We start from the raw sequence: 20,117 nt of genomic DNA, 5'->3' as shown, positions 1-20,117 counted from the left end.
TGTCTGATAAGAAAAAAGTCTGTCTCTGGTGAGTGGTTTAACCCTTACGTAGTCTGCATGTGAACACAAAAACAAAAAAACACTGGTGACCGCCACTGCAATCCCTCAGCCTCCTAGTAATTTGAAAATCCTCGATGACTTCCTTCTTGAGTTATCACATTCACAAAATTTCCAGAAAACATGACATCTGACCTTGAGGTTTTCAAAAGTATTTCAAATTATTCATAAATATTTATTTGCTTTTCCAGTTGCACAAAGTAACTTAAGCATTTCACATTGGTGTGTGAGGCTATTGCTAATGTCTCTGTTTGCAAGAAGGAAGCAAAACTGGTAAAGACCAAGATCGGTGGCTAAAATAAACTGCAGAGTTTGGTAGATCACTCTCATAATGGAGTGAAATTAGCCCTTGGCTATAATCTGGTATGTTTACATTCATGTAATTTTTTTTACATTTATGTTCATTAACATGCACTGTCCTAAATAAATAAATAAATAAATCATGTGGTTCATTCTTAACAACTTGGAACACAATACTTCTTACAGGAAAATATAATGAAAACACAAGAAATCTTGCACCTTTCACAGCCATAAAGATTGGACACTTCAGCAGCTGGCTCTGTCTGATTACCCAATCACAGTCATGCTTGAAAGTTGATGTTAAATAAATCCTGCTAATGTGCACACAAACAGACCAGTGTTTGGCTCATGGCAACTCCAGGCCTCGAGGGCCAGTGTCCTGCGGGTTTTAGATGTGTCCTTGATCCAACAAAGCTGATTCAAATTGCTAAATTACCTCCTCAACATGTTTTGTAGTTCTCCAGAGGTCTGGTAATGAACTAGTCATTTGATTCAGGCGTGTTGACCCAGGGTGAGATCTAAAACCTGCAGGACACCGGACCTCGAGGCCTGGAGTTGCCCACCCCTGGTTTAGCAGATACTCTGTGATGGTTTTTGTTTCGTTTTCCGTCTTACTTTAGCTTTATGTGCGTACATTAGCTAATTCATTCATTCTGAAAAGGATTTGAATGTAACATAATTTATTGTCATTTCACAAATGGTGGATTGAGCTACGACAATTTTAGGGCTTGGGGCAGGGGGACACCTGTCTGATGTGGTCATTAGTAAAGTATTACATCACTTTAAACTATTTGTTGATCAACTCCAGAGTAAAGTTGCTAAAGTTAAGTAAAGAAAAACTGGAAACAAAAATGCAAAAAAATATAAAAGTCTATAATTTTAGTCTTTGTCAGTTTGGTTACATTTGTGAACACAGCCTGCTTGGTGAGTTGTCTACATGACTGTGAGTACGCCGCCTAAATACAGTGTTGTGATTGTTCTGTAATGCAGTCTTTGCTTCATAAATCTTGACCCTGGTAAATAACCCACATATAATAACAATTAAAAAGATTGTAACTGACACTGAAACTAATGAAAACTAAACTGAAATGGACAAACTCATGGTTGAAACTAGCTGTAGTTAAAGTGCACTAAAATATCTCAGATTAAAAACTAATTACAAAACACATTTACCCTATAAATGTTGTTTCTAATGTCTCTGTAAAGCACTTTGAATCACCTTGTTGTTGAATTGTGCTATACAAATAAACTTGCCTTGCCTTGCCTATAATGGTGCTCACAAACCGGATTGGTCAACTGAGTGTGAAGTTTCACAATGTGTATTATGTTCCTCATGTTGCAACAAATTCCTTAGAACTCCTTTGCTGACATTCTTTCCACATACTCGACAGCAGTAGAAGTGTGAATGCAACAGATAAGCAAATCAGTTAAAGTACTCAGGACATGCATGCTGTGCTAAACCAAAAATAAAGTACTTGTGAAGCCTGATAGAGACACGGATCTAATTTTCACTGTATGAAAGAGCCGTTTGGTAGCAGCCATTATTTAAAATTAGCATACAAAATGTATGCTGTAGTGCTGCAGTGAGGCAGCAGCTTTTTTTTTTAGTATACTGCTGAAAGAATTGAGGGAAAACTCGACCGTCTCAATATAACAGGGTCATTTAAACTGATATCAGCTGAATCAGTCCAGTTACAAAGCATAAGCTGCTGTTATTCACTCTCACCTGCTTTGATGAAAATGGAAGTGACAGATAGATATCTGTGAAGTTTGACTTTGAAGTTCATATACTGTGACCGAGTCTTACATTTTTTTGAGACGTGTACAATTGGATTATCGTGGCCCATATAATAATAATAATGATGATAATAATAATAATAATAATAAGGAAGTTTACTGTTATCCTATCTTTCATCAACAATAACTACTGTTTGTTTTAATTCCCACTTACTTTCAATAACCTGTCTAAATATGAAACCCTGATCATCTGTATGAGTACATATACATTCATCTCCAAATACAAAAATCAATATGCAAACAGAATTGGTGAAAATCTATTTTATTCAGGAAACTCCTATTCAATCTAACGTATATCCATGAAAAATATAAAGAAATCAAAATGATTAAAAAAGTAACCACACTGGCAAACTTCTCAACTTTTTCCATCTAAATCATTTACATACAAAAATGAATTACGGATAAATCTTGAGACAAAACAAATGGAAGTTCCCACTATAGTGTGGATGGCATTAGTTCTTTACTCTACCGAGGTGGAAAGCCTCTATGTGGCCCTCCCCTACCCCTGAACCCTCCCCTGTCTCCACGGAAATTTGGTCGGTTTCTTTCTCGACCTCTGTCTCCCCCTCTTCCAGCATTTGGCCCACCACGCCCCCCTCTGGGTGGTCCGCCACCACGGTCCGACTTAAGTTTAACAGGGGGAGACTTGGGCCGGAGCCTCTCTATTTCTTCAGTGCAGCCAGACAGATGGCAGTTAGGTAAACCAAAATGTGCAGCGTAGGTTTCTGGGTTAAAGTTGGTGTTTGTCAAAGTAGGACCCACTGTCAGCCAGCCTAGAATGAGAGTGGAAAAAACGAAACAATATGTGTAATGACAAACAAGAACGAAAGACAGAGAAATTGAATTGAAAATAAGTAAATAAAATGTTGTTGTCAACTAATTTTAAGTCAACATATTTTCCAAAGAAAAGCACATATCCATCGTACCTGGTCTGATGGTAGAGTCTCTTCCAAACAGGTGCAACCTTCTGCGGCCCAAACAGAAGTGCTCAATGATGTGGAAGATCTCCACAGGCTTCTCTACATTTCCCATCTCAGGCTCTTCAGTGATGATCAAGTCAATGTCTACATTGGCATGGATGAAGTCTCCATCAGAACTCCTACGCACTGTTCCTTTGATTCCCATTAGGCAATGTTCCTGGAAGGATTGTGTTGTTTGTCATCATGCATCATACTATACAATTAATCCCACAATTTACATCAATAATATACCAAATGTGTGTGTGTGTGTGTGTGTGTGTGTGTGTGTGTGTGTGTGTGTGTGTGTGTACAAAATACCTTGGTCCTTTGGAATACTGCTTTTGGATCCAGTGCCTTGGTTTTTCCTGGGTTATTCTTGTTGGTCTTAATCCAGCAGATATCCTCACACCTCCTAAAGCCCCACTTCCTCAAACACTGAAAAAAAAGAAATAAACGGTAGGTATTATGACATCCCAATGTATTGTACAGACTGAACAAGCATTGCATTTAAAGCTGTTTAACTGAAAATAAATAAATAACCTTTACTGTAGGCTAGGTCAATGGGTAACTCGTATATAATGTAACTTCAACTGCAAATCGTTATCTATATAAGAAAGCATATTTCTGGACTTCCTAAAGTTAGGCTCAGTTAATAATAATGGATTGCATTTATATAGCGCTTTTCAAGACCCTCAAAGCACTTTACAATTCCACTATTCATTCACAGACTGGTGGAGGCAAACCACAGTTGTAGCCACAGCTGCCCTGGGGCAGATTGACAGAAGCTAGGCTGCCATATCGCGCCATCGGCCCCTCTGGCCAACACCAGTAGGCGGTAGGTGAAGTGTCTTGCCCAAGGACACAACGACCAAGACTGTCCGAGCCGGAGCTCGAACCGCCAACCTTGCGATTACAAGACAAACTGCCAACTCTTGAGCCATGATCGCCCCTACCAAAGTTACCACAAACTAGCAGTCACACGAAAAAGACAAAAAAAGGAAACTGAAAGAAAAGAGAGCATGTGATCACTATTTAACCAGTGAGGATGAAACTTTGGCTACGTTCACACTGCAGGTCTTAATGCTCAATTCCGATTTTTTGATCGAATCTGATTTTTTTGACTGCTTGTTCACACTACAAATAAAATGTGACAGCAAACGCGCTCTAGTGTCAGGGCTCGCAAAATTTCAAAATCCCTGGTAGCCCTTCAGTCAGGGACTCTTCAGTTTTTTGTAGCCCAAAATAAATTTAAGTAGTCCGAATAAAAAAGAGAGCAATTTTTTTGATTGATGTTTTGTTTCCTGTTTTGTGTCCTTTACAATATTATACATTAAAGTATAATATTGTAACGGAAAAAAAACATTAATCAAAAAATTGTTGAAACACAAATTACAACATTGTATAAAAATTACAATCATCAACCCAAATACTTGGTTCTAATTGAACAGAAGTTTCTATGAACTTGTAAGAACTGTGTAGGACATGAATCAGTCTGTGTCAGATCCTGAATTTGAAATTTCCACTGAAGTCACGAGTAAGAGACAAGTGGAACCAAGATCTAGGACATTTGCTTTTTGAAGTTTGCAAAGACTGCTAAATTGTGCCAGTGGTAGTTCACTCTTTGCAACATAGTACGCTGTTCTAAACAGGTTTTTCAGGTTTATTTTTAGTATATTATTTGCAATTGGTGTTTGTTCTGGGAAAGATATTGCAGACTGAGCAATAATGCATTTCTTGCATTTCTCATGGGTTTTAATGGGGGCCTTTCTTAAAATGACTGGTCCCAGTAACAAAGGCGCTTGTCGACTCAGAAATCAAGAGAAAACCAACAACACACCCGGCACAACATTATGTTATTTACACGGGTGCACATAAGTGGTCCGCATGTGCGCATTCGCTGTCAAAATAAAAGACGCGCACCAGACAAGAAGTTGCAACGCGCGTTTGCGTCCATATAAAAAGCACTGTTTTTGTCCGCTAGAGTGGGATTTTCACGGCACATTCCGCACCACATCTCTGTGCGTTCATCATTTGTTTGAAGCCAGCTCACCTCCTGCAACCACTTTTCCGAGAATACGCGCTTCTTTTGTGGTTCGGACTCCTTCTGACATTTCTTTGGAGGTGGAGGAACACCAAAGTAATTGCTTAAAGGAGCTTCTTCGACATCTTTAAGAGTTCTAAACAAATGTCTGTCCACCTCCAGAAAATCTTATGTACGCAAACGCGCGTTGCAACTTCTTATCTTGTGCGTGTTTTTTATTTTGACAGCGAATGCGCACCTGCACACCACTTATGTGCAGCCCCGGTTATATAGCTCGTCATATTGCAGCCACAGAAATTCTTTTGTCCATGAAACCATAAAGCTGCACTTTCTTTTTGCCTTATAGTCTGATTTGTCATAACTTTTCCGTTTTGTGGTAAGCTTTTCTTTGGCTGTCACTTCTTCACCCTGACCTGTCTTATTTGGCTCAGCAGAACTAAAATATATATCCTGCTGCTTTTACACACGCACTCACATAAGCTCAGCGATTCTCTGCGTGATCAACCTCTCACATGTTTAAGCTGCCGGAGATTTCACTTGTCATGTTTGCATAGTAAGCTAACGATTGATAAGACGATGTCAGAGAAATTGGTGCGCAAATGATCGTCACTCACCAATCAGTGCTGTCGCTCTCTATACACAGTTCGCGCGATTGCAAAGTGAAAGCAAAAAACAAGCGCAAATTCAAACGCGATTTCAATATGTCACATATTGACAGTGGCTCACCGATGCCAATGATATAATTACCCAGCTACATTTCCGAAAGAATGCAAAAGCATTGACATATATTTTTCCTTCCTACGATAGCCCGACGGGCAGGGCAGAGATAGATTTTGCTAGCCCGACTGGAAAAATCACTAGCCCGACGTCCCGGGGCTAGTGATTTTGCGAGCCCTGAGTGTGAACGCTCAAAGTGTCCCGCATGCACAAAAGAAGACGTCACACACAACGAGCTCTGTTTAGACCCAGATCAAACAGTATTGTTTGACTGATGGCCGTTAATATGAAGACTTGTTTCGGACTTTACGTTTCCCAATTTTGCTTTAAGTTATTTTGTTATTTTGTTATTTACACATAATAATTGTCCTTATTGCTGTTTTAGAGGAGCGCTGCTTCAGAGGATAGTTGCAGATTTCTGTCAGAATCTGCAGATTATACAGTACAAATAAAATGTTCATGTTTCTCCAACGTTGTCTTCCAAACAGTTTCACTGGATGGCCAGCAAGCGTTTGCGATGTCTTCTTGGGAGCTGATAATTGGCGTCTGTCTTGTGTCAGTGACGTAAAAGACGGATTTAATGCGACATGACCATTCAAACAGCAGTCGCTTTCTAAAACATCAGATATGTATCGGACTCAGTACCACATACGAAAGTGACCCAGATCGGATTTGTGCCGTTCACACTGTCATACCATGATCGGATATGGGTCGCATAGGGTCAAAAAAGTCGGATTTGATGCGCTTTCGCCTGCAGTGTGAACGTAGCCTAAGAGGAATTTCCTCTTAACTTTGATACTATTCTGTGGCAATTTTATTTTTTTAGAAAGTGCAAATGTTGAGGTTCAAACATTCATTCCAAATCATTTTATGCTTATGTCAACGTGTGAACATATTTTTCTAAGGTCAGGACAGATCAGACTGTAAGTAATCTGTATTTAAAAACTGTAAAGCACATTTATGTCACAAGATTTATGTTGGTATGTGTTATATAATTTATTCTGAGTTTATTGGCAATCTACGATGTCCAGCGATAAGTTTCTCGGTCTTTACACTGATGACAGGGAACTGTTCCTTAGATAGAGAACAGCTGGATTGCAATTTAACTGTTCGCCAAGATGGACATTTCTACAGATTAAAGAATTCTAGGAAGCGTTCTGTTATCAACTCAATGAATGAGGAAACGAAACTGAGTCATACAGATTAATAAAACCACAGGATAAGCTTGTTTTCTTTTTTCCAAATACAACATACCATTATAAAGCACCTTGAGGCAACTGTTGTTATGATTTGGTGCTGTACATATACAATTGAATTGAATTGAATTAAATTAAATTCCTTCTCTCTTTCTTCCTGTACCTATCCCTTCTAGATGGGAAAACCAACAGACCTCCCCTCATCTCTTGATTAACTCAGATTTTCCCTAAACCTGCTTTCTAGAACAGGGTCATGATATCAATAAATTTTCATTTCTCCAACTGTCCAAGAAAAATAACATCGACATAAACATTTTTAAGTTCAAAGCAAAAGTAGATATATTCTCCCCTAAAACTCATAAGTCAGACTTAGATTAATGTATCTCTATAAAATTATTACATAACCTAATTAATTAAAATTCACTTTCCTGATGTCTAACTCGGGGATAAGAAGCATGCTGAATTAGGTTCTGAGCAACTGAAAATATGTCAATCCTTAATATGGCAAACTGGGAACCAGTAAATCAAATTATTATCTACTAAATTCTGGACAATTGTGGATTTTTTTGGTAGTAGGGTGTGTATTTTTTTTTTTGTTGTTTAGCCATAACATTAAAACCACTAACAGGTAAAGTGTCTAAAATTGATCAACCTGTTACAATGAGAAATTTTGGCTCACTCCAGGACTGAATGCTTTTTTTAATGAATAAAAAATTGCGTTACCATCCTGCCCAGGTCCAGTCCTTCACCAGAGCCACACCAGAGAAAGACAAAGGAACGTAGAGCAGATATCTCTTCTATCTCCAGTCTCATGAGCTATAATAGGAGAGTGAAGGGAATGGAAAGAGGAATAAGCGTAAATGAGAAGAACACTCCATGCTGAGTAAGTAACTACTACTTACTTAACTCTTCTTTTCTAGCTCATAGGCTACCTTTGCATTAAAAAAAACCTGCAGGAGATAAAGCCATTCCTTTTTTTCAGTCCTGTCTGGCAGCTTTTGCAATCAGAATTATGACACATTTTAACAGACTTTCACATCAGCAGATAAACAGTGCCATTTGGGATGCTGGCTGTTTTACAGGTCCAAACTGTTTGCTGTCCTTGGAGTCATGTTTCAAACCAACCCCTACCTCACCTTCACACATAAGATAATAACTTCTGTAGCTTATTTATTTTAGTTTTGTAGTGTTTTTTAAAAACAGTAAGAGTTTTCAGTATTTAATTACATGCTAGTCTAAACCAGTAAATGCAAACCAGTCAGAAATAGTATACATACATCATCCCAGGTCCAGAAGCGTTCAGTGTGGCTTATGCCTGATTCTCTGTAGTATTCCTCTAGAGGAGGTTCAAGCAAAATCACATCGAATTTGCACTTCAAATCCTTCAGGTCAAAGTGCTCTGGGTCTGCCTGGAGGTACCTAAACACACAGACAAACGTACCGAACTTGAAATGGTCAGTGACTACTTTACAGTGCATCTGGAACGTATTCACGGTGCTTCGCTTGTTCCATATCTTATTACACACTTTTTACAGCTTTTTCCAAAATTGATTACATTTATTTTTACCTCAAATTCAACAAACAATAAGCCAGTGTCAAAGTAAAGAAAAAAAAGTTTATTTGAAACTCTTGCAAAGTTAATAAAAATGTAAAACAAACAAACAAAAATATAACATGCATATAAGTATATACAGCCTTCACTTAATACTTTGTTAAAACCCGCTTGGCAGCATTTACAGCCTCCAAGTAGGTTTTATTTTATGTATGAAGCTACAAGCTTGGTACATCTCTTTTTGGGCAATTTCTCCCATTTGCTTTCATAGAACTTCTCTCAGGTTGACGTGCGACCAACCTATGAAACGTCCTAGTGGTTCCAAACTTCGATGGAGGCCATTGTGCTCATCGTGATCTTCAACCCTGCAGAAATGTTTATGTACCCTTCACCAGATCCTGTCTCAGATGTCTACAGACAATTTCTTGGACTTCATGGCTTGGTTTGTGCTCTGACATGACCTATCAACTATGGGACCTTATATAGACAGGTGTGCCTTTCCAAAGCATGTTCCATCAACTGAATTTAGAAAAAGTGGACTCCAACCTTGTTGTAGAAACATTTGTAAGATAATCAGTGAAAAGAAGATGCACCGGAGCTCAAATTTGAATGTGTTAGCAAAGGCTGTAAATACTTCTGTAGATGTTATATTTTTGTTGTATTTTATTTTACTATATACATAAGAAAAACTTTTAAAAAATCAAATCAAATTAAGGGATTTTGGGGTGAAAAATTAATTTTATCCCTTTTAAAATAAGGCTGTAACATGACAAAAGGCGGAATAAGTAAAGTGCTGTGAACACATTCCAGATGGACTGTAATTCAAGCATAAATTAATTGCACTCATAATCAGATAAACATTAGTATTCATTTAGCATACATGGGAGGGGTGTTGGTAGTGGCGATGAGTTCGTCCTTCAGTCTGATCAACTCTCGAAGTTTAGGGTATTCTTCAAATCGGTCGGCCAAGCCTTTACAACAGGCGACACAGAGGTCAGACTCACATACATGAATATGAAACAATCAAATAGCAAGCACACACTTACCAACATCTCTGATGAAGTTCTGTGGCCTATGCCCAGTGTCCACAAAATGCTGGCAGTAGTCATTGTGAGGATTCAATGACTGGGTACCCTGAGAATGAAAGAAAATTGCCATATAAAGACAAACCACATGTGAACCTGTGTTTTATCATACCTTTAATATGTGCCATTTTAAAATATTTAATATTTTTTTTATAGCACATATTTTTCTTCATCCTGATTGGATGTAGATCATTGACAATCTTGTGCGTTTTGCACTGTCAAAGGCCCCTGAGGTAGCAATCAAAAGGCAGAGGATGATGCTAACCATTGCACAAAAAGTTGGACTTCTGGACATGCTGAAGGAAGGCAGAAATTACCGTATTTTTCGGACCACAAGGCACACCGGATTATAAGATACATTAAGCAAAACAAAACAGTCAGATAAGTCAAACTTTACTCAACTCATTCTTCTTGCTTCCTCTACTTCCGTACCATTGATTCATTAATGTTGACTTCTCTCGCAGCTGCTCTATTCCCATGTTCTGGACCCTGAACATGAACCCCTGAAAACAGGGTTTGATCTTTGGTTTCATTCTATAATACTGGACTTATTTTTCTATGAAGGTTTGAACTTTGAGAGTGTTTAAACAAGAGAGAAAAGTGTGAAAAGTTCACGCCTGTCTGAGAAAAGTGTATAAAGCCTTAAAACATCTATAATAATTGTAAATAATAATTGTAAATAATAAAGCTGACTACTTTGCGGATTTCACTTATTGTGGGTTATTTTTAGAATGTAACTCCCGTGATAAACGAGGGACCACTGTATTACAAAAATATAAAATTTATGGAATGTGATAAAATGTGGAATCATATGTAAATATCAACACTTCACCGAGTTCTTTTGATTCCTCAGAGTCATCCAATGGAAGACAAAACACTGCTCAGTAGACCATTTAACACTTTATTACTTCTAGAAGGGAGATGCGTCCTGCATGACACGCTGCCGCGGATCTCAAAATGGCGGTGTGCTCCTAACAGTTTTATTACAGAAGCTCTCTCATTCTAGTCTAAACAACAGTGTCTCAGTAACTTTCCACTAGAGATGGTGCTCTCTTATCTGCATTTTCCCAGGCAAGCATGAGCGGGAGTCTGCAGCTTTCCACTCCCCAAGGACACATGGTCTAATGCCTTTATTTTTCAGGGCTGTGTCCACTTAATACTACACTATATAACTTTATAACACTTATTAATAAAAAAAGCATAGCAGTATTGAGGCACTGCAAATTATTTAATTCCAACACATATTAGGAACAAACTGTGAAAACATGAATAATCCTGTTCATATATCCCTTGCTTGCCAGAGCTGATTTTTGTTTGTAACAGTGAGACTACTCACTGATTTTATTACACTCTTAAATCCTACTACTTATTCCTGCGTCTTTTGTGATAGTCGACGTAATCATGACTAGTCGACTAATTGTGGCAGCCCTAATTTAAATATAAGAGTACTTAAACAGCATAAATGTTTACAGTGCAAGTAGTATAGTGTTACAATAGAAACTGGCACTGAATGAATAATTTAATTAGTTAGAAAACATTCCACAGACTATCCTCAGTCCAAGTCATATGCTCATGCTGGCAAACAAAACTGACACTTCTGGTTTGGCAACACCTGCCAGAATAAAACTTGTTTATCTTACATATGCTTGGCTGCTGATTACTTAAGAAGCAACTAAAAATGATAGCGTTATAATTCTTCCTTCACTACTTGTTTTTTTCCCTTCTCTTTCAAGTTAACCCGTTGTCACATTGGTTGCACTAAATCTTCTGGGTAAAATCTAGGTTAGCATCACCAAAGCAATTTGAAATGAAAAAAAAATCAGTGCCTTTAATGTATTATACTTTAATGTATAATATTGTAAAGGACACAAAACAGGAAACAAAACATCAATCAAAAAAATTGCTCTCTTTTTTATTCGGACTGCTTAAATTTATTTTGGGGTACCAAAAACTGAAGAGTCCCTGACTGAAGGGCTACCAGGGATTTTTAAATTTTGCAAGCCCTGTTACAGCACAGTGAAGTTTCCTGTTAGAAGCATGGCAGTGGCAGCTTGACAGTCATTTCAATTAGTTTTCTAGATTATTACATTTATTGTTTTTATGTTCAGTCTCAACTGTTACGAAGATGATGTGCAGTTAATAAGTGACACTTCTGGTTTGGCAACACCTGCCAGAATAAAACTTGTTTATCTTACAGATGCTTGGCTGCTGATTACTTAAGAAGCAACTAAAAATGATAGCGTTATAATTCTTCCTTCACTACTTGTTTTTTTCCCTTCTCTTTCAAGTTAACCCGTTGTCACATTGGTTGCACTAAATCTTCTGGGTAAAATCTAGGTTAGCATCACCAAAGCAATTTGAAATGAAAAAAAAATCAGTGCCTTTAAATTTAAAAATCTTTTACATATCATGTTACACAGGGCTCACAAAATGGCTAGCCCGACATCCCGGGACTAGCGATTTTTCCAGTCGGGCTAGCAAAAATCTATCTCTGCCCCGCCCGTTGGGCTATCGTAGGAAGGAAAAATATATGTCAATGCTTTTGCATTCTTTCGGAAATGTAGCTGGGTAAATTTTAGTTGGGTATATATTTTATAGTTCTGTATATTTTAGTTCTGCTGAGCCAAATAAGACAGGTCAGGGTGAAGAAGTGACAGCCAAAGAAAAGTTATGACAAATCAGACTACGAGGCAAAAAGAAATTGCAGCTTTATAGTTTCATGGACAAAAGAATTTCTGTGGCTGCAATATGACGAGCTATATAACCGGGGCTGCACATAAGTGGTCTGCAGGTGCGCATTCGCTGTCAAAATAAAAAACGCGCACAAGATAAGAAGTTGCAACGCGCGTTTGCATACATAAGATTTTCTGGAGGTGGACAGACATTTGTTTAGAACTCTTAAAGATGTCGAAGAAGCTCCTTTAAGCAATTGCTTTGGTGTTCCTCCACCTCCAAAGAAATGTCAGAAGGAGTCCGAACCACAAAAGAAGCGCGTATTCTCGGAAAAGTGGTTGCAGGAGGTGAGCTGGCTTCAAACAAATGATGAACGCACAGAGATGTGGTGCAGAATGTGCCGTGAAAATCCCACTCTAGCGGACAAAAACAGTGCTTTTTATATGGACGCAAACACGCGTTGCAACTTCTTATCTGGTGCGCGTCTTTTATTTTGACAGCGAATGCGCACATGCGGACCACTTATGTGCACCCGTGTAAATAACATAATGTTGTGCCGGGTGTGTTGTTGGTTTTCTCTCGATTTCTGAGTCGACAAGCGCCTTTGTTACTGGGACCAGTCATTTTAAGAAAGGCCCCCATTAGAACCCATGAGAAATGCAAGAAATGCATTATTGCTCAGTCTGCAATATCTTTCCCAGAACAAACACCAATTGCAAATAATATACTAAAAATAAACCTGAAAAACCTGTTTAGAACAGCGTACTATGTTGCAAAGAGTGAACTACCACTGGCACAATTTAGCAGTCTTTGCAAACTTCAAAAAGCAAATGTCCTAGATCTTGGTTCCACTTGTCTCTTACTCGTGACTTCAGTGGAAATTTCAAATTCAGGATCTGACACAGACTGATTCATGTCCTACAGTTCTTACAAGTTCATAGAAATTTCTGTTCAATTAGAACCAAGTATTTGGGTTGATGATTGTAATTTTTATACAATGTTGTAATTTGTGTTTCAACAATTTTTTGATTAATGTTTTGTTTCCGTTACAATATTATACTTTAATGTATAATATTGTAAAGGACACAAAACAGGAAACAAAACATCAATCAAAAAAATTGCTCTCTTTTTTATTCGGACTGCTTAAATTTATTTTGGGGTACCAAAAACTGAAGAGTCCCTGACTGAAGGGCTACCAGGGATTTTTAAATTTTGCAAGCCCTGTTACAGCACAGTGAAGTTTCCTGTTAGAAGCATGGCAGTGGCAGCTTGACAGTCATTTCAATTAGTTTTCTAGATTATTACATTTATTGTTTTTATGTTCAGTCTCAACTGTTACGAAGATGATGTGCAGTTAATAAGTGACACTTCTGGTTTGGCAACACCTGCCAGAATAAAACTTGTTTATCTTACAGATGCTTGGCTGCTGATTACTTAAGAAGCAACTAAAAATGATAGCGTTATAATTCTTCCTTCACTACTTGTTTTTTTCCCTTCTCTTTCAAGTTAACCCGTTGTCACATTGGTTGCACTAAATCTTCTGGGTAAAATCTAGGTTAGCATCACCAAAGCAATTTGAAATGAAAAAAAAATCAGTGCCTTTAAATTTAAAAATCTTTTACATATCATGTTACACAGGGCTCACAAAATGGCTAGCCCGACATCCCGGGACTAGCGATTTTTCCAGTCGGGCTAGCAAAAATCTATCTCTGCCCCGCCCGTTGGGCTATCGTAGGAAGGAAAAATATATGTCAATGCTTTTGCATTCTTTCGGAAATGTAGCTGGGTAAATTTTAGTTGGGTATATATTTTATAGTTCTGTATATTTTAGTTCTGCTGAGCCAAATAAGACAGGTCAGGGTGAAGAAGTGACAGCCAAAGAAAAGTTATGACAAATCAGACTACGAGGCAAAAAGAAATTGCAGCTTTATAGTTTCATGGACAAAAGAATTTCTGTGGCTGCAATATGACGAGCTATATAACCGGGGCTGCACATAAGTGGTCTGCAGGTGCGCATTCGCTGTCAAAATAAAAAACGCGCACAAGATAAGAAGTTGCAACGCGCGTTTGCATACATAAGATTTTCTGGAGGTGGACAGACATTTGTTTAGAACTCTTAAAGATGTCGAAGAAGCTCCTTTAAGCAATTGCTTTGGTGTTCCTCCACCTCCAAAGAAATGTCAGAAGGAGTCCGAACCACAAAAGAAGCGCGTATTCTCGGAAAAGTGGTTGCAGGAGGTGAGCTGGCTTCAAACAAATGATGAACGCACAGAGATGTGGTGCAGAATGTGCCGTGAAAATCCCACTCTAGCGGACAAAAACAGTGCTTTTTATATGGACGCAAACACGCGTTGCAACTTCTTATCTGGTGCGCGTCTTTTATTTTGACAGCGAATGCGCACATGCGGACCACTTATGTGCACCCGTGTAAATAACATAATGTTGTGCCGGGTGTGTTGTTGGTTTTCTCTCGATTTCTGAGTCGACAAGCGCCTTTGTTACTGGGACCAGTCATTTTAAGAAAGGCCCCCATTAGAACCCATGAGAAATGCAAGAAATGCATTATTGCTCAGTCTGCAATATCTTTCCCAGAACAAACACCAATTGCAAATAATATACTAAAAATAAACCTGAAAAACCTGTTTAGAACAGCGTACTATGTTGCAAAGAGTGAACTACCACTGGCACAATTTAGCAGTCTTTGCAAACTTCAAAAAGCAAATGTCCTAGATCTTGGTTCCACTTGTCTCTTACTCGTGACTTCAGTGGAAATTTCAAATTCAGGATCTGACACAGACTGATTCATGTCCTACAGTTCTTACAAGTTCATAGAAATTTCTGTTCAATTAGAACCAAGTATTTGGGTTGATGATTGTAATTTTTATACAATGTTGTAATTTGTGTTTCAACAATTTTTTGATTAATGTTTTGTTTCCGTTACAATATTATACTTTAATGTATAATATTGTAAAGGACACAAAACAGGAAACAAAACATCAATCAAAAAAATTGCTCTCTTTTTTATTCGGACTGCTTAAATTTATTTTGGGGTACCAAAAACTGAAGAGTCCCTGACTGAAGGGCTACCAGGGATTTTTAAATTTTGCAAGCCCTGTTACAGCACAGTGAAGTTTCCTGTTAGAAGCATGGCAGTGGCAGCTTGACAGTCATTTCAATTAGTTTTCTAGATTATTACATTTATTGTTTTTATGTTCAGTCTCAACTGTTACGAAGATGATGTGCAGTTAATAAGTGCAATAAATATTTATATTGGAAAAGAAAATCGTGAGAGAATCGTGATCTCAATTCTAAGCAAAAAAAATTGTGATTCTCATTTTATACAAAATCGTGCAGCCCTAGTAAAAACTATAACTTTAATCTCAGCTAAACCGATTTACTCAGGAATAAATAAAACACTGAAAAAAACGAACAATAAAATTTTTAAGTTATCTAAGTGACTTATATATGATGTTTAACCTGAGTAGCAAAAGACAGCGGGGGGTTGAAAACGATTTGCCGGGAGTTTGCTGTTCTCGTCGGCTCTAGTGAGCTTTGAACCCCAGCTAGCTATCGAGCTGGTGGATAACAGACGTCTCCAAAAACGTCAGAGCGCTTTTGCAAATATGTGATGTCTTGATAAACCAAGCAGATATTTGAAGTTTGCACAGCTACATTCTTGCCTGAAAATAAGTTAAAAGTTTATTTTGTGACACAGAAAGAGTAATAATAGTAATATTAAAACTAATTAGCTGCTGCCATTGATGGAATTGGCTGGGCTGCGCTATGAATCCTGGGATAGGCTGGGCCACGAAGGATACACCCAACCCATCCTTCAAATCTGGGGAAATGAAGGACACATTTATCGGCCGCAGTTGCAGAAGTCATCGAATTTGGACAGCCTTCGTCGCATTGCTGTAACGTAACTGGCCTACAAATGCGGCCTCCAAAGGATGCAGCCTCTGAATTTGGACACAGCTATGATACCAGACACTGCTTCTTCTTCTTCTTCTTCGGGGTTTAACGGCAGCTGGCATCCTTGTACATGCAGTGCTGCCATCTTCTGTTTCAGTCCGTTATTACACTCTTAAATCCTATTACTTATTCCTGTGTCTTTTGGGATCTTACAAAGCTTCAAATGATGTGTCGACTATTAAATTAGTCGTCGACGATTTTGCTAGCCGTCATAATCGTGACTTGTCGACTAATCGTGGCAGCCCTATTGTGCAATATGGTCAGATGCACTCCCTGGAAAAAGGTACACCCTTTTTTCTTGTGAAAATGCGACAAAATGTCATTGCTTGGAAGGAAGAAAAAAAAACAGACATACGGGCAAGTTTGGCATTTGATGTCAAGGAAAATAATACACTTTGTAAACCACGTGGAACAACTCTCACTGGTAAAAACACAACAAACTTTAACACTTTATATTTTAGTCAACTGAATCAACTTTCAATTCAGTCTACTAGAATTTTGTGATATTTGGTCAACTACAACTAGACCAAAACCAAATCCAAAATTTGCTGTCAAAATTAATAAGATGCCACACTGATACATTTAATCACCTCTGTGATGGCTCTGCTCAGGATATGTGTGTGTGTGTGTGTGTGTGTGTGTGTGTGTGTGTGTGTAAAATGCCCCAAAAAAGACAAATGTAGACAGAGAGCAGTGACTGAGACATCCTGCTGTGTTTTCACATCTGCTGAGTAATCTGTATCTCTAGGAAAGTCAAATTATAGTCCATTCAAAAATTTTCTTTTGCTTAAAGTTGCTGGATACTTTGTGTGGAAACAGGTTCTTAAAGTTGCTGGATACTTTGTGTGGAAACAGGTTTTGCAAGTCCATACAAAAGTGACTGTGAATGCGAAGAAAGAATTTCCCAACCTTAAGAAAAGTACTTGAGTCCTTGTACACCTCTTCATATGGGTTGGTTTCATCTGGTTGCTGCACTTCCAGCTCATCCTAAAACACAAACAGGCCCACATGTGCATGTGTGTACAAATGACCAATCAGGTTTACAATTATGACTATGACTAAGACATAGATTATGACTATGTTTAGCAGACGAATGCAGCTGAATGTAATTGCAAAATAAAGCAAGAGAACGGTTAACTATATCGTCAACTATAACAAATACCACCACTGTTTAATATGAAGAAAAAAACTAAGACACAAACGTACAAAAAACATTAAATCAGTTAGATGTTAATCAAAGAGTGAGATGGGACATTGTCAGCCTGCTAAATCTGTCCACATTTTCATATATTTGTTCTAATACATCTGAATCGATGCATTTCGCACTATAATAAAATACAACCCTAATTCCAAAAAAGTTGGGGCACTTTGGGAAATGTAAATAAAAGCAGAATGCAATGATTTGCAAATCTTATAACCCATGTTTTATTTACTGCAGAAACTGAGAAAATGAAATGTACCATTTTAAGAAAAAAAAAATTGCTCATTATGAATTTGATGGCAATAACACTTCCCAAAACCGCTGGAACAAGGCCATGTTTACAGACTTTGGGGCTGGAGCCTATCCCAGCTATCATATTTCGACGGCTCATTGCTGGGCCGACCATTTTGTTTAAATAAAATAGCAAAATGTCTCAATTTAAATATTTTACATGTTTTCTGTATTCTATTCGGTTCTATTGATTTGATTAATTAACACGCACAACATGCAAACTTCTCTGAAATTGTGATTGTAAATCTATACTTCACCTTACAATTCATTAACTTCAGTTATAATCTGTTAAAACCTTTAATGGGTTGTAGTTTTAATAATACTTGAAAGTATTAAATGGAAAAATGAACTAATACTTCCACCTTTTTCATAAGTCATTTGTATTTACGTCATTATAGTCACGCAAAAGAGCAAAGTCAAACTCTGGCTCAAAGACAACATTTACCAGACAAGATTTTAGTAGATTAGTTTTGTCCTCCAATCCAGACCTTTACAAGCCTTTGTGTCCAAGTCACACCACATTTCAAGGCACTCATGTATAGACGCTTGTAGAATAAGAGCCTTTATGTCAACACTAATGATGTCAGTGATAACTTTAACTATATTGTAAGATAGACACTTTTGAACATAGCTTTGCTGTAGGCTACACCACTTTATCACACATCAAACAATCGCCTTTCGCCACCGCAAAGGATTCTGGGAAGTAGCTAGCCGGTCGTCACGGCAAAGCTACGAGAGCGTCTCTCAGCATGGGCCCGAAAAAAGTTCTGTCAGCCGAGGAAGGAGACGATATTAAGAAGTCACTGGAGTTTATGACAGAGGAGATTTCTACTGTCAAACTGCAGCAGAAAGCCATCCTGGACCTGGTCGAGGAAGTTAAGGCTCTCCGCATCCAGAACGCCGAGAAGGATCGGCGGCTGGCGTACCTGGAGAACAGAGTGGCGGATTTGGAGCAGTACACCCGGATGAACGATGTTATCATCACGGGGCTTCGCATCAAACCCCGGTCATACGCCCGGGCGGTCGCCACTGACAATGTAGGAGGGCCAGGAGAGGAAGATGTCAACTCCACGGAGCATCAAGTGGTTACCTTTCTACGGTCCAAAGGTGTGGAAGTGGATTATAACAACATTGAGGCTTGCCACCCTCTACCCCGAAAAAATGACAGTAACAAACCAGCCATCATTGTGAGATTTGCAAACAGAAAACAGAAAACAGCACTGTTAAAACAAGGAAGGAAACTGAAAGAATCCGATGTCTTCATGAACGAACATCTGATAAAAAGAAATGCGGACATTGCCAGGAAAGCACGTTACTTGAAGAAACAGGGAAAAATTCAAAATACATGGACCACCAACTGCAAAGTATTCATTAAACTCAATGGAACACCGGAACAAGCCAAAGTGTTGGTCATCAGAAATATGGAAGAGCTGGACAAATACTGAGGTCAACTTACTCTGGAGGTATGAATACACATGTGACGTGACACACAACACAACACATGGCACAGTCCAAAAGAACTTCATCTGCATCCGGCAACAATATCAACATGACTCATTGGAATTCTCTTTATGATAATCTGGAACTGAGAACATTTCGATACACAGACCATAATGTTCTAGACTTAGAAAAGGATATAGACCCGGAAAATAATTTCTTCTACAACATCAGCTGTAACTGCTGCTACTTCACTGATGAACAGTTTAAGCACACCATCAACACGGAAAATAAATTATCAATAATCCATTTTAATAGCAGAAGTCTGTATGCCAACTTCAACAATATAAAGGAATATCTAAATGAGTTGACAAATCCATTTGGAATTATTGCCATTTCTGAAACATGGATCAATGCGGAGAAAGGAATGGACTTTGGACTGGAGGGATATGAAGTGAATTTTGTAAATAGAAGGAACAAGAGTGGAGGGGGAGTAGCTGTGTATGTGGATAAAAACCTAAACTACAAGGTGGTAGAAAGTATGACAACTGTAATTGATAATTTACTAGAATGTATAACAATTGAAATTTATAAGGAAAAAGAAAAAAATGTAATAATTAGCTGTATATATAGAACACCTGGCTCTAGTATTCAAGTATTTAATGACTTCATAGAGGAAATATTCTCTAAAACAAATCAAAAAGTTATGTTTATCTGTGGTGATTTTAATATTGACCTGTTGAATCCAAAAAAGCATAAAATGACCGACGAATTCCTAAACACTATGTACAGTTTGAGTTTACATCCTAAAATAACCAGGCCTAGCAGAATTACACCAC

At 38.1% G+C, this 20,117-nt stretch overlaps 1 protein-coding gene across 1 annotated transcript in view; it reads right to left on the bottom strand.

Annotated features, from left to right (window-relative positions):
- Window positions 1-2,400: 2,400 nt before the first annotated feature.
- The window catches only part of mettl14 (methyltransferase 14, N6-adenosine-methyltransferase non-catalytic subunit), a 22,047-nt gene continuing 4,330 nt past the window's right edge, over window positions 2,401-20,117 (bottom strand). Inside the window, exons 4-11 of the mRNA XM_082537488.1 lie at window positions 17,259-17,336; window positions 9,666-9,753; window positions 9,500-9,590; window positions 8,345-8,486; window positions 7,791-7,883; window positions 3,432-3,548; window positions 3,081-3,291; window positions 2,401-2,927 (exon numbers count right to left, since the gene is read on the bottom strand). Coding sequence (XP_082393614.1) covers window positions 2,620-2,927; window positions 3,081-3,291; window positions 3,432-3,548; window positions 7,791-7,883; window positions 8,345-8,486; window positions 9,500-9,590; window positions 9,666-9,753; window positions 17,259-17,336 — 1,128 coding nt within the window. The 3' untranslated portion in view covers window positions 2,401-2,619. The remainder of the gene's footprint in view (window positions 2,928-3,080; window positions 3,292-3,431; window positions 3,549-7,790; window positions 7,884-8,344; window positions 8,487-9,499; window positions 9,591-9,665; window positions 9,754-17,258; window positions 17,337-20,117) is intronic.

The sequence above is a fragment of the Aulonocara stuartgranti genome, assembly GCF_965226115.1.
Source record: "Aulonocara stuartgranti genome assembly, chromosome: 6".
Lineage (NCBI taxonomy): Eukaryota > Metazoa > Chordata > Actinopteri > Cichliformes > Cichlidae > Aulonocara > Aulonocara stuartgranti.
The sequence above is the reverse complement of the archived record's forward strand: the minus strand, read 5'-3'. Positions and strand labels throughout refer to the sequence as shown.